Here is a 26,442-nt window from a genome sequence, read left to right on the forward strand (position 1 = left end):
GCATAACTGATCATCTTCAAAGCCTTTGGATTTCTGATCCAGGTTTCAAACCAGAACAAACAATACATTTGTTTTATTGAGCATCAGTGGTCTTCAGTGTACTGAAGCAAAGCAAAACCAGCTGGTGCTTTGACAGGTGATGTGCAGAATGTAATTGATACACTGATGGCACTACTCCTGTTCACTTCTTGATGTGGCTTCTTTCCTTTTTAAAGGAATTGCTAATCTCCCCGTGGAAGCCTAGGGAACACATCTTTTTTTCTCTCATAGCAAGGGCCGAGATCAAAGGGGAGTTCTGCATCCTGAATGGCACTTGGAAGTGTAGTAGTGCCCTTGCACTTCTCCCAGGTACCTGACCCATAAAAATCAAAGAGCTGAGGTAACATTAAAAAGTAAAGTTCATCCTTACTGCATTTGGGTAATAGAATGTACATTGTCCTGAACATAACCCACCAATTGCACGGTGTGATTGTGATGAAATTAAGGAGAACAAGTCTCTTTCCACAGAGTTTAACGGGAATAGGTACAAATCTACAGTTTTCAGAAGTTTCTGATTGTTTTTTTTTTTGGGGGTATGAATATATGCAGCCATGGTCATTCCAGCTGGAGAGAAGCATAGATGATATAATTTGCTCTGTTTCATGTGCATGTGCACTGAGAGTATTAATTAATATATTCATTATGAGACCCAAATAAGACAGCAGTAACTGTTAGACACATATTATTACATTTAAAATATAATTGTTTTAAATATATTTTAAAGTTATTAAACATTTTCTTCAGTTTCCTTCCAAATTATTATTCAAAATTGATTTTCCTTATATTTTTAAACTAAAATGAAATGAAAGTCTCATAGAATTGACCTATTAATAGATACGTCTAGTATCCCAAATGAAGGAAATGTGAAAATTAGAAAAAATAAATTACTCAGTTACATGTATTAGAGAGAAAGTATTTATTTTCATGTATTTACAAGGTAGAAGTTTCTGATTAAAACATCAGGCTGTTGTGACAGATATCTTGATTATGACTGCTCTCTGTTGTTTTGGATATGAAATGGAGGACTTGTAAACTTTATTGCACAATTCCATGTTGGTCAGTGTATTCAGTGGCTTGGGGGTTTTTTGCCTTTTTTTAACTTACAGCACTTCAGTTATTGAACATGATTTGTCTTATCCTTCTTTTACACAACTGCTATTTCAGAGAAGGCATTCTTTAGGAACAAGTATACATTCTAACACTGCAGTTTCTCTGTAGTAGTAGGATGGTCAAAAAAATGCATTTCAGAATCAAGACCACACTCTTCAGAACTTAAATATATTAATCATAAAGGCCTATTCACCTTTTAGCAGAATAGGTATATGGACATATATCTACACATGGAGTTTAGAGTGGCTGAAGACATGAGACGTGAATCATAGAGACAAAGCTTTTAGAACAGACCTATCGTCCCCAAATTCTTATTTTTTTTTAAAAAGTTCAGAATTTCAGGTTCAGCCATATTCTAGATCATTACCAAAGCAATCTTTAATACAATAGAAAGTTATTTTCTCTTAATTTCTTTATAATTGTGCAGCAATTTTTATCTTTTAAATTCTATTTTGTGTTTGGGTCTTTTCTCTGTTAAATTCATGATTTACTCCATTTTAATAGGAATAATAAAATCAGCAATATGCCCATTTTGCCTTCTTTATGAGAAGCCAGTGCTTTTAGGGACTCACTGAAACAAGTATTTCAATTCTCTAGCAGTTGAAAACTGAACATTTTGGAGAACTTATCTCTGTTTCAACAGTTAGGCACATGCTCATTCCCTTGATATTGGTGCTACGATTGAACAATTTACTTGTAAAAGGTGGGTTTGTTGTCATGTCATAAAATCCCAGACAAATGGAGAAACAGCATTTACTTTTACTTGTTTCTCTATGTATGTTAGAATAACTATGTAATATAGACAGACAGTGCAGATAATGTGAGGGAGTAAAGAATTGTGCCAAAGGTCCTGGATTTACAGGTGCCTTTTTTTCATATTTGGTGTGGGAATAATTTTGAAGGAATTGGGATAAAAGAAGAAAATAGTTTTGAATTCTTCTGATCCTCAGATTAGAATAGCCCATGGCTAGACAGTCATGTGCTTATGATGATCGTTTTTCCTTTTTTTTTCTCAATTCTTTCCTATATACTTAAAATAGTGTCTGCACTTTATGGATGCACAATAGGGGGGGGTCCTTGTTCACACTTTATTTCTGTGGTGAAAGAGTTTAACAAGATGTAGAAAATATTGTGATTGTGGAAAAACTGTCAGTGGTAATGGCAAACATTTGATGTTTTAAAGGATTTGTATATTCTATTAAAATTTAGAGAAAGTCTTTAAGGTTAGGAAATTTTCTGTAATCTAAATAATCAGCAGATTTCAAAGTTCATATGACAGTGTTTCTTCTGGTAATATATATCAATAGTAACACTTAAAAAGCCAGGAGAACGGATGACTTGTTTTTCACAAGTTTCAATGACCAGTTTATTAATCTTTTTTTGTCATGTTCCTGCTTGTGTAGTTTCATATCATCCTGATATCATTGAACAAAAGAAAAGAAAAGAAAAAGAAAACAAACCACAAAACACCCCAAACCCATTCTAGGCAATGGAATGAAGGTATTTATTCCAATTAAAAAAGTGTCTTCTGCAAAGAGGATGTGAATACATGAAATTATTGTAGCTAGGTAAAGATAAGAATTCAGCTCAGACATAGCTATTGTTTATGTTTTCTAATTAAATCTTAATCACACTTGTGGGATTACGGAAGTTTATTTTCAATTTATGTAGAAGGAGACCTGGAATAAGGAAGAATGTACCTAATGATGACTAGAAGATCACATATATATTTGGAAAATCCAATTAGTATTAGCTGAAATTTTCTTTGGTGTCAGTTGGAATGGAAATTGATGCTCTGACACCTCTTTGTAGTGTCATATGCAACTAAGTTGGCTTTGGATGTTTCAGGTACTTCTGTGGTCCAAGTTACAGCTACTGATGCTGATGACCCTTCATATGGAAACAGTGCCAGAATAATTTACAGCATACTTCAAGGGCAGCCATATTTCTCTGTGGAACCAGAAACAGGTAAGGAAAATTTTCATTATTTTCATTTACCATAAACTTTAAACTTTTTCCTTCATTTAAAAGACCTTAGATCACATGAAAAATGTAATTAAAAACTGAAATGAAAGATCATTTCTTGCTTTTTCTCATGATTTATAACTTTTATAATACATATAAAAACTCAAGACATCTGAAATTATGAAGTATAAGTAATTTCACAGTAGGTCTATTTATTGCTTTAAGATTTAAACAACAACATTTCTGATAAAGGCAGGCATAAAGGCTTTTTCCTTAGAAAATACTGTTCTTTTTTTCCCTAATGATTCTACTTTTCTATTAATAAAAGGTGTTCTTTCTCCTAAACCTTTGGCACAAATATCTCAAAGCTTTTTTAGCATGAAAATGGAAAAGTATCTGTGATGTAGAAAAAGTACTCAACAAGACACAGCCTGTACTAAAGACTACTATAATTATAAGACTACAATAAAACTTATGGACAGAAATTTGTTCTTTGAACATTAAATGAATATTTTAGAGATTTATTTCAAGACTAATATAAAAAAAAATGCAGCAGATTGCTGCACATAATTATTAGCAATTCTGTTTTCCAATTCATTTCTTTTAGGCATCATCAGGACTGCATTGCCGAACATGAACAGAGAAAACAGGGAGCAATACCAAGTAGTTATCCAGGCAAAGGACATGGGAGGCCAGATGGGAGGATTATCAGGGACCACCACCGTGAACATCACACTGACTGATGTCAACGACAATCCACCTCGCTTCCCCCAGAGTAAGCTGCATTTAATAGTTGACTTGTGCTGTAAGAGTTAAGCAATCACCATCTGGTTTAATTTAGAGTAAATCTAGATTATGGGGCACACATAAACAAAAGGCTTATGTGCTGATTATTATTATTAAAGCAGTATATTAAATGTTAAAGCATTTTTTTTTTGTTAAGAAACAGTTACATGATGAAATATAACTGCAGTAAACCGGGAATTCCTCCCAGGAATATGGAGAAAAATAGTAGGTGGACTTGTAAGAGCATTAGAACAATGCTTTTGCTTTCCTTACCTTATGCTTAAATCCTACATGCTCTCCCACTGGAGAATAAAACAAGTTGTAATTCTAGATATGCAGAAATGTTTGAATTGAGGTATCTGCTTAAATATTTAATCATGAAGAATGTGGAAAAGAAATTACTCAAAGGGAATCAGACAGATTTGTACTTTTTCAGCTATAGAGCTACAATACAACATAGAAAATTTCCAAATTAAAGCAAATTACATTTAACTCTTTTTTGGGGTTTTTTACAGCTTTAGTGAAGGTTTTTATAATGCTTTTTGCCTTTTGATAATAACGCTGTCAAGCCTTTGTATCCTCAAACCAAAATGTAAAAATATTCTTGGTCTCTGTCTGATATGAAAATGTTAAACTATGTAACATTGAACTTGTAACAGTCAAGCATTTTAAATACATTTGAAGCCTTTTGCATAAATTGAAGTAGCAATATTTGCACGATGATTTAGATTTACTTAATACGTAAAGGATTTAGAGTATCCTCACCACACATTTTATACACTGTATAATTCTACTCAATCCAGTAGTTACTGATGCACTCACTCTTCTTGATCAAAATACCAGAATCAGCTTCAAATTATGCTCCTTATGGCAGAACTAGAGTACATAATTATGTTCAATTTTATATTGAAGTTAATATATATGTGTTCAGCTAAGATGTTTATCAGCATGTAATTTCATCACACTTGAAATAAAAAAAAGTCATGCACCATTGAGTAAGTAGAATTTGTGCATTTCTACAAAGGTCATATTCTGAACAGAATTTATTGTTAATTTATAATTTTTTTTCATTTTCCCACAATTTTTTAAGAAATATTTTTATTTTTTCCTTTTGTATATAGAAGATTATAGTATTTCCATTGTTGTGTAGGACAGGAATGCTGTATTACTCCTCTCTGGATACACTGAAGAAGACTATTCAAAGAGGTGTCATGTTCAAAGCCTTTCATGAAAAAAAAAAAAACAGTTAAACTTAAGTCAGCATAGAAGCTTCAAAAGTGCATATTTATACTTTTCTTTTTCTCTTTTTTCTTGTTTCCTGAGCAGTGTGGTAAATTAGAAGTTAGAATGATGGAATCAACTTTCCAGACCATTTTAACATGACTTATCTGGGATTCCAACACAATATTTGAGATAGAGAAGGATTTGATGTAGCATCTCTGCATTTTTCTTTAATGTCACTTTAAATCAGATGTGTCATTTGCTTTAAAGGAACTTAATTTTGCTCTCATGGGCTTTTGTTGTTGTTGTTTGATTTCTCTCTCTACTTTCTCTCTGTCAATTTCTTTGTTAGATATAAATGCACGTTTCATTGGAGATGAAAACTAAAACATTTATAAAGATGACATATTTTACTAGATATATGAAAGTAAAAATAGCTATTGACTTTTAAAAAAATATATATTTAACCTCAAAATGGAAATAATATTTTAATGATTCATGATTTTAACAGAGTTTAATGAGACTGCTGGAATTGAAACTGATTAAATTATACTTATTCTATTCCAATAATGTAAAACCCAGATGTATTAGGTTAATGAAACAATAATATTAATATCAGATTTATAAATTATCATGCTAAGTATTAGAATTCCCATTATGTTTCCACAGGACTCGGCATATTACAGCTATATGTTTCAATAAAATGTTTAATATCAGCTTATATGTCACCCACAAGAAACTCATATTAAAATTGGGGAAAATTTGACATAATGTATTGTATCATACATTCTAAAAAAATAAATATAGAAGAACCCTTAATTCCTCTGTTTTTTACATTATGAAACAAGGATTCTTCAGAATATTTTTCTCTTCTTAAAAATATACTAAAACCCACATAGATAACAGTGGTGATGAGATTGAAAACTTTTTCAAGGCGCTACAGAAAGGTCTTCAAAGACCTCAGACCTTGGATCTTTGTTTCAACTATAATATTTCCAGGTGTTCTCAGAAGTAAGGAGATGGTGTTGATCAGTGATAAATGGAAAATGTGATGTATTGACTTAGAAGCCTGAGTCTGAATGAAACTCAGTGCACCTGAATAATGGCAGCCCATGTATCCTGTGAGAGTATAACCTGTAGTTCTTTACAATATTTGCCCTTACATTATACGCCTATTCAAGAGTGAATGGGAAGAAGGGTAAATGGAAAAATGAGATTGGTTTTTTATTCTTTATGACTGATTGAAGTATTTGCAATCCCAAGTGTGTAGACTTTAATCCTCAAGCTGATTTTTGCTCTCCTTAGTATTTGGAAAAGTATTCCTTTCCTTGAACCTCCCATTTCTTTTCCTGACAGACAAATGAAAGGACATCATTCACTGGAGTAAATGCAAAGAGTAAACTACTTTCCTTGAGAAGAAAGAAATAAGATTGACAGCAGAGTTTTGCAAGGATGAGTCTACTTTGGTGTACTTTGTATTCTGATACAGTGTCCAAAGCTGCACTGCATCCCATACTTAGTCAATACATTAAATGTATTCAGTGACAAAAGGAATAAAATGAAGCATCTCATACTATGGTGGAGATTTCTAGAAATGGATAGGCTAGAAAAAAAATTATCTTTCAGATGATAAGTTTCTGGTTATTTTCCCTCTCTGTTTCCACTACCTTATTAGCAATTCATGATATGAGCTCTTACCATTTTGTAGACTAAATAATGACTTGGGTATTGTACTGGGAGTCAAAGTAGTGTCCACAAGGCATAGGGATATGGTTTCAAGCACTGAAAAAAAAATGTGGGGAGTAGTTGACACCTCATAAAAATAATTATAACATATAAATATTTTTTGGGAATAAAAAAAAAAGCAGTCTTTCACCATAGTCTCCTATAGTACTGCTTAAGTACTAAACTGGGGATCATTTTTCTTTTGCTTCTTTTTTTACCATTGGGTGATTAGAGAGAGATTCTCTACTAGTGAAGTTATACAGGTTTAGATATCGGAGAAAGGTAATGAAAATATAAGAGAAAATGTATGATAAAATTCTCAATTTAACGTCAAAATATGACTGAGCAAAAACAAACACATACAAATAGAATATGGGGTGTACATGGTCATAAAGTATTCATTCTTTTGCTACATGTCCATTTCATATTAAAATATGCTTAAGTAAAATTATATGAAGAAATTAAATATTTCAATATTTTTCATTCAATGTTTAATTGCAAACTAAACGTGAAAGTATTTATTTTTCAATTTTTGCATTTTTGCTTTTTTGGGTCTGTCAAATGGGAACATAATGACATAATAAAACAGAAAAAAAAAATCTATAGAAGCAGAAAAAATCTCTAATGACCAATAAATAATAGAGTTTTTTTTGTAGTAAGTGTCACTCTGTAGCTGGCTTGTAACACACCAACAATCCTCAAATGACTCATGCTTTCCTGAGTTACGATAAAATCACATTGCGAGTGACCTTCCCATATAGCCATGCCACTCTCTCCCCATGATTCTTCTTGATTGCACAAAACTAATATGCCCTTGATGGACTTTTCTGTACTACTTATTTGGACAATGTATTTATGTGTTGCTTTTTATGTAGCCTGTCCAGCTTTTTACTGTTGTGGTTGCTGCCCTTTACCATTCCCATTTTTCTGTTATTTCAAGCATATCTCTAAGTCCTTTAACTTAGGTACTCTCTAAGTAGAACAGAAAATCTTGGTAAACTTAACAAAGGCCATAGAAGAAAATGTTTTCCAAGAAAGATTTGATGAATTCACTTTCATCTTTGAAATGACAACTGTAGATGCATTAATTTGAAAATATTTTTTCTGAGAATTCTTCATAGCGCATTATGTCCCCCACGTGTTTTTGTAGCGTATGTTCCAACAGATGGGATCAAATATCTCAATGCTTATTTACAGTTTTCACACTAAGGCTAGGACATAGAATGCTAAAATATATGGTAAGGTACTTATTTCAATTTACTTCAGCATGCAGAATGACGATAGTTTTATTCTATGCATTTTATCAGCTGTATGACACTACCATAAAGGGATATAACTGAGATAAGAAAAGTAGCACAGACCAAGAACTGTAATATTCATAAGCCTATTTAAGTATGAATTAACTGCTTTAACAAGTATAGGCACAATTTCTGCTGGCAGATTTTTAGAACACCTCCCCCTGCATTAATGTGTTATTCAAATTTATTTAATATGATATCTTGCTATCTAAAAGCTGAAATGTCAGTCTGTTGCATAGAACTAGCCAGCAAAATCAAGGAATTCTATTCTTGTTATTGTTTCCAAGATAAAATACATGTTATATATATATCTCAAATATTGCCCTTAGATATTAAGGGGTAGAAAAGAAGAGTGAAACCTGGCAAGAACACAAGGCAGTCTTTCCAGATGATATTTCAGGAAGGAGAGAAAAAAGAGGACAAAAAACTTACAAGGAAAAGAAAGGCAAGAAGAGTGCAGATATAGTTGATTCTTCTCTGAGATAGATTAAAGGTCTTTCTCAACCCTACTTTCTATGAATTTTTTTTCTATTATTTTGTTTTTAGTCTTCTATATAAAACTTTCCTTTGGATAGTTCTCTACCTCATTTTTTGTCCATTGTCTCGGCATTAAATGGCAAGTTGTCTAGAATAAAAAAATACCCAAAATTATGTTATCATTTTTTGTGGCACACAGTGTTACTTCATGCATGTGTACCAGCTTGCAGGGGTCCTGAATGGCTCTTTGTCTCTTTGACAGGTACCATCCATCTCCGCATTCCTGAGTCCTCCCCAGTTGGGACGGCCATTGGCAGCGTTAAAGCCACAGATGCGGACACTGGAAAAAATGCAGAAGTAGAGTACAGAATTATAGATGGTGATGGGACTGATATGTTTGATATTGTGACACAGAAGGACACACAGGAAGGCATCATCACTGTGCGAAAGGTGCCTGTTAACAGCATTCACTAAATTATTTTGATGTCACAAGTGTTCACTGCTTACATTATGTGATAACATATGCTAATTGCTTAACATTTGCAAGCATCCCCCATCGGTGACTGAAAGGTACTATTTCCTTTTAAGATGAACTGGAAATAAAAGGTGGTGACCATATCTAAGATGCAGCATAGGTTCAAAGCATTGTTGTAGCAAAGTATGAAAAAATGGACCAGCCCCAATGTGTAAACACTAAATGTCTCTGTGATTTCAAATGCAGACTTCTTAAGTATTTCTATAACCTGTTTTCTTCAGCAAGCAATCAGCAGCTCACTCACTAATAAGAGACACAGATTCCTCCTCTGTGAGATTCTCATCTACTTGGGTAAGATGAGATCTGTGTGCCAGAACAAAGACATGAGTTGCAAACTATATGGTTTTGTTCCTGGTTCCAGTGTGTGAGAGGGCTGTCACACGAAGAGTGTGTCTGTAGTGAAGGTGTTGTTCCTGGTCCAGAGCCAGCTTTAGTTCTGCCCTCTGTCTTGCATTGTCAGAGCACTTTCAGATGCTTGCCTTCTAAGTCTATCTCGCAACCAGAAATGCCACTCTCCTACTCCTCAAAATTTTCCCTTCCAGAAGTCCCTTGGTCCTTGTCCTTGGGACTTTGAGATGAACCTCAAAGAGCTCAGGCACCATTTTTAAGATAAAACATTGTTTATATTAGCTTTCCAAACAAATGTCCTTAAGCATAAAATAATGAAATAAACAGTGATACAAAAGATACCTTCACATCTCTTGATAATGGCAACCAAGGAAAAGAGAAGTTCTGCAGAGTGTTCCTTTTTAATTTCTGTGTTTTATTGTGTTCATAGTCAGTGTAGTTGTTTATCTGGGGGAAAAAAAACTAAAAAAAACCAAAGTTTGAGGTCATATATTACTTCTTTTCCTAGTTTGTGAAGGCTTCTCTTGAGATGCTCTTTTCTTGCTTGCTTCAGATTTTCACACAATTACACTAAATCAATAGCATCTTGAAAAATGTCTAGTAGCTGAATCAAGCACAAGAAATTTCCTAAATTTTAATACAGCAGTTCCAAAAATGTCAAATACTAATGAACAAGATCTTCTGATTTTGTTATTAACAGTCTGACAGAATTTGCATTTTTCAGGATGCTCTCTCAGTCATGAATAAATAGTTTATTCAATACCACAGACAACAGCACTAACAAGCAAGGAAGGAGATGAGAATGCTGAGTTCATTGATTCATTAAAATAGTCTCTTTTTTTTGTTGTTATTTATCCACTTTGATTGTAATTTCTGTTTTCAGTGGTGAATAACTACAAATAGCTTGTGTTCCTTTACAAAGCCTGCAAGTTATTAAGTCTGAATTTATTATGTGCTGTAAAAGAACTTTTTCTAAACAAATTTTTCTATACAATTTCTCACAGACAAAATAATTGATTTTCCACAATTTCATATATTTGGGCAAGACTTTTCTTCATTACTGTGGATGTGCTGGAATGCCTGTATAATCCACAGGTTTCATATCCATGTTTTGCACTGTAGGTAGACAAGATGTCCAAATTGCATGTGAATGTTGTAGTAGCAAGTTTACATATTCATGGTGCACATTCTGCCAGATTAAACCAATTAGAATAAATCAGGACTAGCATGTCTTCTTTGCTTTCAGGATTGAAGCCAGTGTCCCTTAACAGCTGAACGATACACTTTACAGACACAGCAATAGCCTCAGATCTAGGTTAAATAGTTGTTTTTCTCATTTGTATTCACAGGTACTCTCCCATCTGCTCTGACTACTTTTTTAAAATAAGTCTGGGGCAGTGGGGAAACTCATTCTTTCTCATGCACTGGACTGCATCTTTCTGCTTTTGAATAGTTTATTTAAATATCTAACCTGTCACTTTGGCATCTTTAGTGAACATTAATTAATATTTAAAAGCAGCTAGGCAGAAAAAAATAAGCCATCAACCACCCATTTTGATGAATGAAAACCACCAGTTCTATATCTCTCTAAGAATCTGTGGGAGTTAATAAAGTCTTCTTTGTGTCAGAAAGGTAGATTTTCAGCTTGCTCATTTCCTTAGAATCATTAATTAGCTAACACTTTTGATCTATGACAGCTAGAAAAATTTGAAGGAATAGAATTATTTTCTATCCAAAATGATTTCTAATTATAACTGTGAACCGCTCCTCCTCCCATTTTAAAAAGGAACTGCTGACAAAAATGTCAAATATATTTTCAAAAAAAAAAAAACCCTTCTGATGTCGGATTCATTAAACTAAATGAAAAGGAACAAGATTAAACCCCACTGTTTCTCTAAATATAGAGAGCTTTGACACACACACCTTCCTCAAAAGACACCGAAAACATTCCTGATATTTAAGGCCCCCTATATAGGCTTGCCAATAAGAATACTTTGGTCATTTTGATTATCCAGGAGTTTACAGAATTTCCTATGAAACATTAGTGTTAAATACCTTATTTTGGAATGTTTGTATTTCCAGTCAGTATCTCAAGCTTTTTAAAAGCTTATATGATTGTTTCAAATCCATATTATTGTGAAACAGCTGCAAAATTCCCTGAATAATTGGTTAATTTGCACTGAAAATCTTTTTATCATTCATGCTGAGATAATTTAACCAATATACAGGAAAAGATACTTCTAAAAACAATGTAACTTCTTATTAGACAAAGTGACTCCTGTGGTGGGGAAAATATTAACTGTGTTGGTGTTCCCAGCATGCAGGGGTAGGTTCTGATAAGGCTTGAGCCCTCTTCAGTTTCCATTATGTACATAGGTCAACATCTGCCAATATGTAAATCTAATTTAATAAAATTTATCACAATTTTCATTTTTTAGCCACTGGACTATGAGACAAGACGACTTTATACTTTGAAAGTAGAAGCTGAAAATACCCATGTGGATCCCCGTTTCTATTACCTTGGGCCTTTCAAAGACACAATTATTGTGAAAATCTCTGTAGAAGATGTAGATGAACCTCCTGTTTTCAGCAGGTCTTCCTACCTTTTTGAGGTGCATGAAGATATTGAGTTGGGGACAATAATAGGAACTGTAATGGCACGAGATCCTGATTCTGCCTCAAGTCCAATAAGGTAATACTTCAGTGTCTTTTAACACATTATTTGCTAAAGAAATTAGAATAAAGAGTAATACAAAATTAATTTCACATAGAGGTTATTTCTATTATTTATTAGTGTCCCAGAGATAGACAGAATTGAGAATGGTGCTAGCTGTAAACCTACAAATATGCCAGGCAACAGCAATTTACTTGCACACAAGAGACACACAAAATATTTTCCAGTGCCACAATTCATAAAAACTTGATTTCAACTAGGTCCATCAGGATTGCTTTTTACTTCACACTGTGAAAAGCTTTTAGAGTGCTGATGAAACAAGTTCTAGTCTTCAATAAAACTAACATCATGTATGAAGTAAAATGAAATGCTTATCATATAAGCCAAATAGTCTTAAATATAATTTCTCTAGAAAATAGCACATTTTTGTTTTATTCTAGTTAAGAGTTATTAAAGTAAGCTAGTAATAAAAAAATCAAAAACATTTGAGTAAGTCTTTATTGCACTATCAGCAGTTTTTATTGGCTGTTCTAATTCCCTTTTTTTGGTTGTTTTTATGTTCATTTTGGTGTTGACTTGTTTATTGGGGTTTTATTTGTTTGCCTTTCATATTTATTGCAATTGTGTGTAGCGGATTGAGCAAACAACAGCCACCAAAACCATATAGATGCTATTTTCATATAACAGCATTTGTTTATTTGGCTCAATTTAGTTAAGTACTGCAAATGAAACCAGATGCACTTGATGAACAGTTTAGATCACCCATAAATTTTCATAGAAACATAAACATTTGCTTCTATTGTACTATACGAGTGTACTATTTAACTTTTCAAAAAATTTGGCCCAATTCTGACACACATTCTAAAAATCATTCTGTATTTGGCAAAATCCTACATTTAATTCCAAATCAAGAGCTCAATTCTAATTTGAAGGCAATGTTAAATATTAAAAAAAAAAAAAAAAAAAAAAAAAGAGGAAAGAGAGAAATTTTCTGATACTAGTTTGACACTACCATAGCACGTCCTTTAACATCTATGCATGAAAATTCTGCATGTGGACTTATTTTTATGCAAGTTTTTTTTATCTTGATCTCTAGTGAATTAATACATCCTAAACAGTAGAAGCTGAGCTTATAGCAATACTTTTGAAGAGCTTGTAAATTAGGTATCAGTGTCAGTCTGAAGAAACAGTATATCAAAGACCATTTTCCTTTCAGAATTAAATTATTTCTTTAATTATACATTGAAATTCTGATTTTTTAAAATAATTCTCCTATATTCTTGCAAAAGCTCCAGTTATCAAATATTACACTATTGTACCACATTCTTAAAATCCAAATTTTAATTCCTTGTCCTATGGAACTAACATTCAGAATTTTCAGAAGTATTTATAGAAACTAAATATATGTCTTTTCAAAACTAACCTTTGTGCTATAAAACATAAAACTTGTAGTGACTTGTGAAATATATGTTTCCTTTGACTTTTTATAATTTTGATGATACTTTTTTGTTTTGTTGTCATATTTAGGTTTTCTCTGGATCGTCACACTGACCTTGACAGGATATTTAACATTCATTCTGGAAATGGGTCCATCTATACGTCTAAGCCACTTGACCGTGAGATATCCCAATGGCACAATCTTAGTGTTATAGCAGCTGAGATTAGTAAGCTAATTTAGTTTTTCTTTTACCTTTCAGTTTTCCTTAGCCTGTAAAGTTACAGCTGAAACTTTGTGATGAAAACATCCCTCCTTTATTTTCCCCCTGTCCGTTTATACTAGATGTTCTGGAAAAATGAACTGGGGAGTAACTAGCAGCAGCTGTCTCCTCATTGCTCTTTTCATGACCTACCTCCATCACTGACCTTTAATGTCCAAATTACTTTAGAAATCTTAGCCAATTGAATTATAAGACTGGAGTAATTATTTTTATTCCTTTTCTTGGAGGACAATAGGATGATTTTGCTGATAAAATGGGCAAGATTAGCATAGTAATCCATGTTTTTGTCTCTATTATTTTCTTCACTTCCTTAAAAATGCTTTCATTATCTCTTCCTATGGTATCTACACCTACAGCTCTTAGAATCAATATATCTTACAAGTTCCATTCAGTTTCATCCCAAAGCTGTAGCATTTCTTGGACCATTTAAAACAACTGTCTGTAGATATTTTCATGTTAAGAGTTTAAAGAGAAGAGCAAATATCCTCCTAAACCTACTACATTACTGAGAATAGCTTTAATCAATGGACAGAACATTTTCTAAGGGACAAAGGTCTGATCTTTGAAATCAGCATCTAAGAATCACTTCCTCTCAAAGTCACTAATTTTTTTAGGGCTAATTCTGTATCAGTTTAAAAAAAAAAAAAAAAAAGGAAAAAATACTGACCAGCAGCGAAACGTGGCTGGCAAGAGCTACACTGTAGAGGACTAAATGGAACATTTAGTCAAATTAAACATTCTGGGTTTTAAAAAAAAAAAAAAAAAAGTAGGGCTTTTTTTCAAAAATCTTTTTTTTTCTGCTAAGTTTCTGATGAAACTTAGCATCCTTGTATGACAAGATCTTACTGCTAAACTTATCTCCTTCACAGGAAACTTAAGGCAAATTTGCATTGTGGGCATATCTGGAGTAGCTAGCATTCTCCACAGAGATATGTTAATTTTGGAGAAAGAAGTGAAGAGGGAGATTTAGATCTTTACATATTTTAAAACGCTACCTGTGAAGCATGACAGAATGAAAGCAGTGTTAGAATTGATTTGGAAAGTTAGTACAAATATACAGAAGTCTACGAAAAACTGAATCCTAAACCTGGAAATTTAAATAATTCAGGATGTTAAAAAAGATCCACATCATGCTCTTTAGCAAAGGTGTTACTGACAACAAGCCAGTGTAATTCCAGCTGCTCCTAAATGTCTTTTGTTTTATTTAAAGCAGAAGAAAAGGGGGGAAAATAAATAATTTGGAACAATCTCTTACTGTTGTTACTTATCCAGTTCTATTAATGTTTAAAAATCATACGCTGCTTAGCTGCCACGCAGCAGAATTCCAAGAAACATCTGCGCTTCTTACACCCAGGCATTATTTATTATTTTTGGTATGGCAACAAGATCAGCAAGTGAGAACAGGGACACTTGTATTCCTGAATTAACCTATACTAACAAAAGAGCACTCTAAATAATCATAGTATCTTGGCATTTGGTAAGGGGGAGGTTATTCTTGTTTCTGAACCTAAGGTCTGAAAATCTACATTCATATTTTTTAAGGCAATTTAAGCATTAAAAAAATCTTATTCTAATAAATTCTTTACCGAATGTTTTGGAGAAGTACTTTCATGTGTTTTGTTGGATTTTCTTTTGAGGAGCAAGAGAGAAAAGCCTGACTTGAAAATTTTTAAAAATATGTTTGCATGTCATAGACTAAATTAGCTCTATCCCAGCCAAAACCAAAACAATGCAAAAATTACGTCCTTGATATTTTTCTCTAAAACAAACTAGATATACAAAGAATTTTAAAATTAAAGATCAAAACCATGCAAAACCTTGAGCCCAACAAGTGATCAAATTTATTTATGCCCTCTAGTAGCGGGCATACTTTTCATATACAATATTTTTATTTATTATTAGCATTTGCTGCCCCCTATCTTCATGTACAATTTAATTGCTCACTAGATCCCAATACTTCATTTTTTTTTTTACTCTACAAAAATAATTTCCTTATTTTTCAGAAGGCCTGATTCTGGCTTATTACTGGTTTGTACACTAAATACTGACCAGATTCAAACTTCATCTTGCATGTGTATTGCTCATGAAATTTGGGAGAAAACAGAAAACTCTTAAAAAGAAAATAATCTCATGTTTCTTCTCTCTTCTACTGTCAGACAACCCCAAAGATACTACTCGTGTTCCTGTCTATGTAAGAATTTTGGATGTGAATGACAATGCCCCACAGTTTGCTGTATTCTACGACACTTTTGTCTGTGAAAATGCAAGAGCTGGACAGGTATGCCTTTGATAAACACTTCCCACTATCCAGTGTTTCTACAGAACTCAATTGTAGATCATTCCTACCTATTCCTTAAGAAAAATCACATCTAAATTAGATTTTGAAATGTTAAAGATGAAAGCAAAGAAGCTCTGTAAGTGAGGCTTACACTGAAATGTCAATATGTTACAAGCACATCAGTCTTTCCATCACCACTTTTCCTTACCTAACCTTGTACTGCTTTTAAATCCCAGTGAGATACATCCATAACATGGTCATGATTCACTTTGCCCTTAATTTCACAAAGTAGAACATTATATGCAACTAAAAAGTTTGATCTACATTTTTTAGTAATTCTCCAGTAGCAAAATTCAGATATATTTCAATCCATGATAACAGCGATTAAAACCAAAAATCTGTCACACTTTTTTTTTCAATTGTTAGATTCATCTTTCATTATCACACCAAAAATTTCTGTAAAGAAAACATACATTTTTTAAATGGTAACATAATATCTTCCTTTTCTTTTGCTTCTTCAAGGCTACACAACATGTACTTCAATTTAAGTGAAATGACTGTACTGCTTAATTCCTAATGTCCAATGGGCAGTCATTTATTAGAATTGTTTAATTTTTTTTCCTATTACACATCCCAGAGCATAATCAGCCAATAATAAAGCCTTTTAAATGGGAGCAGTAGTACCTCAGTGCAACCCTTTCAGTACATTTGAATAGAATGTGGTAGAAGTGCCAGCTTGTCTTAACAGTTGGAGTCCCATAGGTATTACATTCAGGTTGTGTTGCAAATTTCGCATTCAGGTTGCCATTCTTCCTCCCAAAGTGGCATCAGCTTGAACTTACAACAAGGAATTTGAGGCCCCAATTTATAGTGCATAAAATATCTGAAGGTACTGAGCAAGTGCATTTGTCTGCTGTGGCAGTCGCAAGAGAATTCAAGGTGTTAGATAAAGAGAAATCACTGGCTAAAAATGTAGAATTTTGGACAGCTGAAATGTCTACTCTAAATGCTAAAATAATGTTTTAATAATTTTCAATATGACATAAGGATTAAGACTTGTAGAAGAAGAACATTGAATTTTCCTCTCCCAGTTTCACAAAAAAACCATCCTGTGTTTAAAAAAAAAATAAAATTCATGAATCCACAAATTTTACTCATCTGAGGTTTCAGAATTTTTTCTGTGCAGGTTACTAGTTCTAGAGCACACACGAAATATTAAGAGAGCAGTTAAATTTCTATGTAAGTGTATTTTAAGGAACAGTTTTTTCTGGACTATCTAGACTATAAGGGTCAGTATAATTTAAAAGTAAATATAAAAGTGTTTTGACATTGCATTGTTTTATTGCTTACAATCAGAATAGGCTGTCAGTTTAAAAGTTGAATAAAATAGCACTAATAACTTATAACTAATAAATGAGATGCTAAATAAGTTTACACATCCACAAACGCTTATTTAAATTGTTATAGGGCTCAGTAGTGTCTTTATCAGAAAAAACCTGCCAAGGTTATTGAGAAGGCCATAAATATAAACATTTTTAAAGAAATCTGAGTTGCAAATGATTGCATAAAGAAAACAATTCACAGGAAGAGAAAAAATGTAATGCAGGATAACATGAATAATCTATTTGAATGTAATTATATTCTTCTTGTTTACTGGCAGCTCATAAATAAGACTTTTTATTTTTCAAATTCAGTCTGTCCTGAGAGAATGTAATCAATCCAAACAGAACATGGTTCTCTGAGCTTGATTCCTCCCACATTTCTGCTATTTTTCTTCCCTTTCAGGTTTTCATAATTACATTTGATCCATGAAATTTATATCTATTAGGTAACTGAAACTGATGATGCTTCATCAGTCACAGATTCTGTGGTATTCATTTCAGTATTTCCCATCTACTAAAGAAAGATATTATAATGAATATTATACTTTTCCATTTACTTACTAAATTTTATACATACATATATATAAACATGCACATACTATATATGATACCTAGGGAGGTGCACATAAATCCATGTAGACAAACAGACACATATGTGCAAATATACAGCAAGAGAGAAATGTGACTTTTGTAGTCTTAACGACTCAAAGGGCCTGTGATTGTTTTCCTGCTTGCTATTACTGCTATTTCAGATCGTACCATGAACTTACAAATTATGCAAATACCCTATCTCAAAAAGCTCAAGCTATACACAAGCAGCACCTCTGGCAGAATGCTATTTTGGTGGTTGCTGTTCTTTTGACCCACCCCCCCCCAAAAAATGAGGACAGTCTTGGTGTGATGGCATAAAGAGGACACAGGCATTCATGTGACCTACACAAGGCTGACTCAAAAGGAGTTCAGGGAAATAAAGCAGCAAAATGCTCAGACTGCTGCAGCCCTACAACCAAAGAAGTTCAGCTGTCCTCTGCCCCCAGGTGAGAAGAGCCAGGAGCTGGGCATCTGGACAGATGGAATCCCACTGGTTTTGTCAGCTCCCAGCTGTCACAGGTCTGGCAGCTCAGCTGCCAGCCTCCAAAGATCCTCTAATGTAAAAGATAAGAATCAGCTTAGAAAGCAGAAGTCAGCCCTGCTTTAGAGAGATCTTCCGTGGAAGCTGAGTATAACTTTTCTACATATTCATTTTCCTTATAGTAGATGTCAGAAGAGAGGCCCTTCTTCTCTATTTGTAAATGATCTGCCAAAAGAAAAGAAGGCAGGAGTTGACCTTGGTTTGCAGCCAAGTGCCCAACGAGCCACTTCCTTTCCCCTCAACAGTATAGGGGGAGAAAAGATGAAAAGAGAAAAAGAAAAACTTACAAATTACCATCACTGGCAAAACAGACTCAATTTGGGGAAAAGTAATTTAATAAGCTGTCCATTAAACATGGGGTAGGATCATGACAAACAGAGAGAGAAAGAAATAAAACAACTTCCCTTAATACCGCCCTTCTCCCCAGGTTCACCTTTCACCCCTTCACCACCGACTTTCTTTTCTCGGAAACCCCTTCCTCCTCACTCTTTTCCCTACCCCAGGGTGCAGTTCCCCATGGACTGCATTCCTCCAGAATAAATCTGCTGCCACATGGGATCGCGTTCAGCTCCGCAGGCACAGCCCAGCCCGGCCGGGCTCTCCCAGAGGCCGCAGGGCCATCCCTGCCGGGTCTGTCCCGCCCCGTCCCTGCTCCCGCTGTCCCCTCGGGGCTCGCAGCGCTGTTTCTCGCTCGCTTCCCCTGGCTCAGCCCTGGCTGCCGGGCAGCGTTTTGCCCTCCCTTGCCCAGGCTTTCCCCGGCGCTCAGGGGCTCAGCCGTACCCTGCGCTGGGGCCGCTGCAGCCGCCGGCACCGCCTGGGGCCGGCCCGGGCAGCGCCGGCACGGCCCCGGCACGGCCTTGGGACAGCCCCGGCACGGCCCCGGCACGGCCAGCGCTGGGACAGCCTCCCCTTTTTCAAGTCCACTGTGGTGTTTAAATGGCTTGTTATTATCTTGCTGTTCCCAGCCTTCATTTTACCTAATCCATACATCCCTTTTCACATGGTCAAATGTTATGTAAATAGGTCTAGCTCATAATGGATTCTCGTTCAAAGACATTTTAAAATATGAATCATGGGGTCTATATTCTTTTTTCTGATAAGTTAATTCAGTATAGATTATATAAACACACTAGGTTTCTTGAACCAATTATTTATATCCTGGTCTTCATGTTATCAGCTCATTTGACCCCTATAACAATCCTTATCAGGAAAAACAATATCCTTTTCTCACAGTAATCTTACTTAAACATGGCTTTTGGGATCTTCATATTTCTAGAAATGTCCTTGTTGTATCCACCAAGTGTCTTTCTAAAAACAGCTCAAATTCATATCTATTGAAAAACTAAAATCCCTGATGTTTTTTTCTAGATTTTAATTTTCCCTTCCTATTTTTCAGATAGGTCTATAAAAAAACAATGATAATGAAACCTCAGCAAATCAGTTGATTTTCAATAGCGTAACACCTGCAGCTGACCATATTCATGGTCTCAAGTTGTCAAGTAAAATAAACTAGTGGGTTTTTTTAATTTCATTTTGTAAATATCTATGAAAATTCATACGCTAATTGCTTACTAAATAATTAAAATATTCATTCTTCAAAAACAAATAATATCCCATGCTTGCAATATCAGTTTTATTCATATAGAAAATTATTGGAGGATTATGTAAGAAAACAGATTTAAAGACAAAACTCTTGTTGAAAAAGCAAGGAAGCTGCTATGTTAAAAGAAATCCCATCCTCGCCTCATCAAGATAGTTACTGCTGTTTTCTGGATGGACAACAGAGAAGTTGGGAGTTAGTCATGCGTTTTTTAAGGCAAACAGGAGTGCACTGCAGTTGTTGATGTGAAAGATGATCAGACCTGACAAAAGCTGTGATATGAAGAGAAATGGCTGTATTTGGAAGAACTGGAAGAGGAAAAACAAACAGGGTTTAACAAGTACACCACAGGGAAGGAATAGTGTTAAAAATTGGATGTAATTCCATGGTTGAAAGAGCAGTGCAATTTAAAATGATGGATAAGAAATGAAGAATAAAAATGATCTAGACTAAAGATAATCTATATTTGGAAGTTAAACTTAGGAACATAACTGAACCTCCAAGCATGCATGCACAAAAATCCAAACTTAAATTCACTTTATATGCCATAGTATGAAAGAAACTCCAGACTGAAATTAGGCAATAAAGTAAATAATAAAAATAAAAAAAATCATTTTGCTTGGGAAACAATATTTAGCCACTCTTAGGTATAGAAATTTCACTGAAAAAGCCACATATTCACTTGCCTGACAGGTAAAGAAGTACTGATAAAGGGGTTGCCATTACTGGCTCCAAAAATAGCCAAAATTTGTGGTAGGCATTGCAGAAAGCTCTGAGTCTGAGTATGGAACTGACCTGGTGCATCTTACTCTCAGAATTATGACACCTGATTCTCATCCCCCTCCAAACTTGTGCAACTCCAGGGTGTGCTACAATGTTTTACAAGAGTAGAAATATGTATAAAATATAACTGGAATTTTTAATCTCAGGAATCATGTTGGTGTGTTCTATAGTAATAAATAGAAAAATCATGTTTAAGAAAAAAATGCTTTAATGTTGAAATGTAATTTGAAACATTCACTTCCCTTTCAAAAAAATCGGCTTGAGAAAATGCTGTTTTTATCACAAAAAAAGAAAATTTCATGTGCATTACTGTCTTAGGTGTTGATTTGAATTTAAAATGATGAATCAAAGATGAAGTTTAAAAACTACCAGCTACAGCTAAAACTATTTTTGGCAAGTTTTGTCCACTATGTAGCTACAAAAATATAGGTGCATATGTACTATCACATGAAAAATACAGATGTTCTTTTTCAAAAAAACTTATATAAGACACTTGTTGAACATTTGTTTAGTTTTTATATTTTACAGAATAAATATTCTGTTTGTGTGAATGCTAAGTTATTCCAATGCTTTTCATCTTCTTTGATCAGACAGCTCTATCAAAAACCTAGGTGTATTTGGTCTTTTTGTTGTTGTTTGTTTGTTTGCTTGCTTTTTTTCCTGCAGCTTATTCAAACCATAAGTGCAGTAGACAAAGATGACCCCCTTGGTGGACAAAAATTTTTCTTCAGTTTAGCTGCCATTAACCCTAACTTCACTGTTCAGGATAACGAAGGTAAAATTCATGCCTGTTCCAAAGAAGAAGTCTTATCTTTTCTGTCTGGCTACATTCCTGAAATATATTTGCTTTTGATGTCTATCAATATGTAGAGAAGTTGTGAAGGTTGCTGCTATCAAGAATACTTTACCTGAATGGGGTTTAGGACTTCTATGCTTGTAGATACAAGTGTAGGTAAAGCAAAAATGTCATAAAAAAAATTATAAAGAAAATCACAAAAGTGTTGGCTTGGGGTAAGACACAGATGAAATACTTGACTACAAAAGAAGAAAGCTTTCAAAAATGCCTTTAGCTGACAAGTTGAGATTTTTCACTTGAGCCTTTTGTGACATCGTTCTGATTCCCTTGGCCTTCTGTTTTGCTTCTTTTGACCATTAATGAAAATAATGGTTCTGAGAGCTACTTTGGCTTTTCTTTTGATCCTTGCTCAATCTGTCTTTATCAGAGAAAATTTTCAGAAGCTTCTGTTCGGTGAAGTGAGACTATGAATTTTGGCTTTCATTATTAGTATGACTAATTGAGAGGACTCTAGATTACAGAAGACATAAATGAGAGGAGATGTGGTATCAGCCTTCAAATGTGTCAAAGGCATAAAGGCAAAGGGAATAATCCTCTGTTCCTGATGAATATTACAGGATGTAGTAGACTACAAACAACAGCAGAAAAAAAACTTCTAATGATAGGGAAAATGAAGTAATTAAATAAAATATTTTGCATACCTTATAAAATCCTTTGCAGTAGAGGTATTTAAAGATCTGTAAGACACTTAATTTTTGATGTTGAGTGAAAACAAATAATATTAACATACATAGAACCAGTGAAGGGAAACAAGAAAGAAAAACTTTGTGTTTCACATCTTGAAGTCTATGAAGAAATACATGATTTAATATTTTAAACAAAGGTTATATCTTGGTGACTAGGTCCTGAGTACAGAGAGGTATAGATCTTGATATTTACTTACTATCTTATTTTCTTTCAATTATTTTCTTTCTTTTTGCACATGGGTTCTTTTAGTTGTGCCTGAAGTTAGCTATCAAGATAGCTAACCACATAGTTCAGGCAACCCACAAATATGATGAAAATAAATTTTCCTTTTAGTGCACATTAAACCTGTATTTTCTGTCTTTTGGATGAAACAGGTATCAACTCTGGTGTTGGTTGCCACTCTAGCATTGTGGCTCTAACAGTAGAAGAAATAGTCTCTCTCTGTTATTCATTCCTTCTCTTCCTTCCCTTCCCTCTGGCCACTCTGTGGACAGCTTTTGGTGCTGAAGTGTCCTGCACACAACTATGATTTGTCTGCTACAGATACAGTTAGTAAGTTAACTTCTCAAAAATGTGCAGGAATACTTACCATCTTTCACATTTTCTGAATTCCTAAGACAATTTCTATCCAAAAAAAGCCCTACTTCATGTGCTAAGGTACATAATTCATTGTTCTAGAGTGTGTTGAAAGAGGTTTGGTTTAACAAATCTCATACTGAGTTGACAGCATTCCTGTGGGTGCTGTCACAGATGATCCATAGAAAGAATCTTCTAGAACAGAGTACTTGTTGAACTGCACAAAGTGGAAGGTTCTTTTTCCTTGGTTGGTTGCTGCATTTCAGGGTTTCAGCCCTGAACTGTAACTGTGTCACGCACTGCATGCATTAATCTATAAAACATTTTAAGCTTTGAGAAATCCTCTTTTCAAATCACACGCCAAAGTGGTGCAGAGGCACAGAGAAGCAGGCCAGATGTACCTAAAAACTTATAAATAGCTTTCTGATCAAATGAGAATGTTGTTAGAAAAACAGAGATATCACTCTGATATCAGGATCTATTTTGAAGTCATCTAAAACACGATAATTTGCATCTGCTATAAGTGATATGGTTTCTGTTTGTATAGCCTACAATGGTATCTTTTAATCAATCTAGATAACACTGCCAGGATTTTGACGAGGAGGAATGGCTTTAGCCGACACGAAATAAGCACTTACCTTCTCCCAGTGGTGATCTCGGACAACGACTACCCGATCCAGAGCAGCACGGGCACGCTGACCATCCGGGTGTGTGCCTGCGACAGCCGGGGGAACATGCAGTCCTGCAGCGCCGAGGCCCTGCTGCTCCCTGCCGGCCTCAGCACGGGGGCACTGGTGGCCATTCTCCTCTGCATCATTATCCTGCTAGGTAAGAAGAGAAACGCGTCCTCCCCTACCCAGGAACAAATATTCAAGGCCTGACTCATTTCACGAAATTACGCAGGTTGATAGAGTTAATGATCCTGGATTTTGCGAGAAGAATATAACTGCAGCTTAAAATAAAAAGGAAAAAACAAAGGCAAACCCTCGTTATCTGCTAATTTAACACTGTAAATAAGATTTTGAGTCCCAGACTGTTAAACTATCACTGTGCAACCAGAAGCTCATTTATGTTCTTCGTTAAGTTGCCCAAAAAAAGAAAGTTCAGAGAGGATGAACAGTATAATCAAAAATTGCTTTCATGTCTTTCATTTAAGTTTTTTGAGGAAAAGTCTTTTTTTCATTTAAATAACTACTAAAAATCAATATGCAGTATATATTTCACATATAAGAGTAAGCAGCAATTTTACTACATCAAAGCCCTGTCTATCCAGTGGTTTCAGTGCTGTAGTAAAAAAAAAGGAAAATTTTGTAAAACCTCCATTTTGTGGTTTTCAGAACAGCACTTAATGACCTATAATTCAACTCAAACCCACTTTTTAACAATATCCTTTGAGCTTGAAAAAGGAAAAATATCTTCAGAATAGACTGGCTATTTTAAAGCTCATTACAGCTACAGAAGGAGCATGCAGACAAGCTCATGGTCCTGTAAAGCAGAGCACACAATGTGTGCAAAATAGGTTTTTGATATACTCTATTGTGCTACCATTATACAGATAGAGGTGTTTATCCAGTTATCAAAAAAAATGAGTTGGTGAAATGTAGCTGAAATGTCGTTCTTGCACCCAGTGGATTTGCTGCTAAGAAATTGTTAAATAGAGATCTTTACCCATTCTTTGTTTCCCTCTTTAAGTTATAGTGGTGCTGTTTGCTGCTCTGAAGAGGCAACGAAAGAAGGAGCCTTTGATCCTCTCTAAAGAGGACATCAGAGACAACATTGTGAGTTACAATGACGAAGGCGGTGGAGAGGAAGACACACAAGCCTTTGATATCGGCACACTGAGGAATCCTGCGGCTATCGAGGATAAGAAGCTTCGGCGAGACATTCTCCCTGAAACGTTATTTGTGCCACGGAGGACTCCTTCGGCACCAGACAACACGGATGTCCGAGATTTCATTAACCAAAGGCTAAAAGAGCACGACACCGATCCCTCCGCGCCGCCGTATGACTCGCTCGCGACCTATGCCTATGAAGGAAACGATTCCATAGCTGAATCCTTGAGCTCCTTGGAGTCAGGTACTACTGAAGGAGACCAAAACTATGATTACCTCCGAGAGTGGGGCCCTCGGTTTAATAAGCTAGCTGAGATGTACGGTGGAGGAGAAAGTGATAAAGACACTTCTTAACCTACAGTAGGCTACTTTGTTCTTTTCCTTTGAGCGGAAGTAATTTTACAGACACCTTCTGCACTCAACAGTATTTAACATTCAGGAAAATTTTCCTGCCACTCAGCACAATGGTTTCCTTTTAAAATTTGTTTTAAACTTGTCCATTAATGTCATTCATTCTTTCTAGTAGGATGCCACTTGGAATATATACAACATTTTATTTAATCAAACTTCCAAGAGCCAAAGCTATGGAAATTCTGTGTTGTACATTTTAGTAAGTAAAATAAAAAATATCTTACCTTCAGAAATTTGAACAGGGTGATAATCCCTTAAGCAACCTCATGTACAAGCCGCTTCTGTTAGGTACATGTCCTATTCCTGCAAGTGCAGCTTTTAAGATGGCGAAGAAGAAAAAAATCCAATATGTCCTGTTCTGTACATTAAAATAAAACAAAATGTACACGTGGTGTTAATAAGTGTAATATGCAGCTGGTTTAAAAAAAAGTTTGTGCAACTTCATTTCATCAAATTCTATCTGCCAATGTTTTATATTTATATTTTTGTATTTATTTTTAAAAAATAAACCAGTTTTTACAACTATGTTAATGCTTGCCTGCTTGTTCCGGCCATGAGTTTCAAGCTATAAGAGATCATGGAATTTCTCCAGTGACATCACAACCAACTGATAATACTTCTGTGCTGAAGTATTCTCCATACATACAACACAGTCTGAAGTGCTTATGCTCACTGAGACAGGAGCAAGTTATACAATTACTTGCTTGCTCAAAAGTGCTACTTTCTACAGTTCAATGTTTGTGAGAATTATTTTGGTTTTATTTTTTAACTAAACTAATCATATTCTAGTCTAGAAAGATGAATTATTATCTTGTGTCACCTCGAATAGCCTTATTCTAAAACCATGCTGGCACAATATATTTATCCAAACACATAACATTAGTTTCAAAATCTCAGTTTATTTATTCTATAGTTCTCCATTTTGAATCATCATCAGACTTACATCATCAGAAGTGATCTTTAAGAGCAACAGATAAAGCGTAAAAGGATGCTCAATCCTTCCTAAGCT

The 26,442-nt window shown here is 34.6% G+C and overlaps 1 protein-coding gene across 1 annotated transcript in view; it reads left to right on the forward strand.

Annotated features, from left to right (window-relative positions):
- The window catches only part of CDH10 (cadherin 10), a 91,961-nt gene extending 66,003 nt beyond the window's left edge, over window positions 1-25,958 (forward strand). The window contains exons 4-12 of the mRNA XM_059854363.1: window positions 2,998-3,117; window positions 3,722-3,889; window positions 8,884-9,071; window positions 11,943-12,196; window positions 13,706-13,842; window positions 16,053-16,174; window positions 21,738-21,846; window positions 23,767-24,018; window positions 24,883-25,958. Of these exons, the coding sequence (XP_059710346.1) occupies window positions 2,998-3,117; window positions 3,722-3,889; window positions 8,884-9,071; window positions 11,943-12,196; window positions 13,706-13,842; window positions 16,053-16,174; window positions 21,738-21,846; window positions 23,767-24,018; window positions 24,883-25,376 (1,844 nt within the window). The 3' untranslated portion in view covers window positions 25,377-25,958. The remainder of the gene's footprint in view (window positions 1-2,997; window positions 3,118-3,721; window positions 3,890-8,883; window positions 9,072-11,942; window positions 12,197-13,705; window positions 13,843-16,052; window positions 16,175-21,737; window positions 21,847-23,766; window positions 24,019-24,882) is intronic.
- Window positions 25,959-26,442: the final 484 nt, after the last annotated feature.

The sequence above is a fragment of the Haemorhous mexicanus genome, chromosome 1, assembly GCF_027477595.1.
Source record: "Haemorhous mexicanus isolate bHaeMex1 chromosome 1, bHaeMex1.pri, whole genome shotgun sequence".
In the NCBI taxonomy this organism is placed as follows: domain Eukaryota; kingdom Metazoa; phylum Chordata; class Aves; order Passeriformes; family Fringillidae; genus Haemorhous; species Haemorhous mexicanus.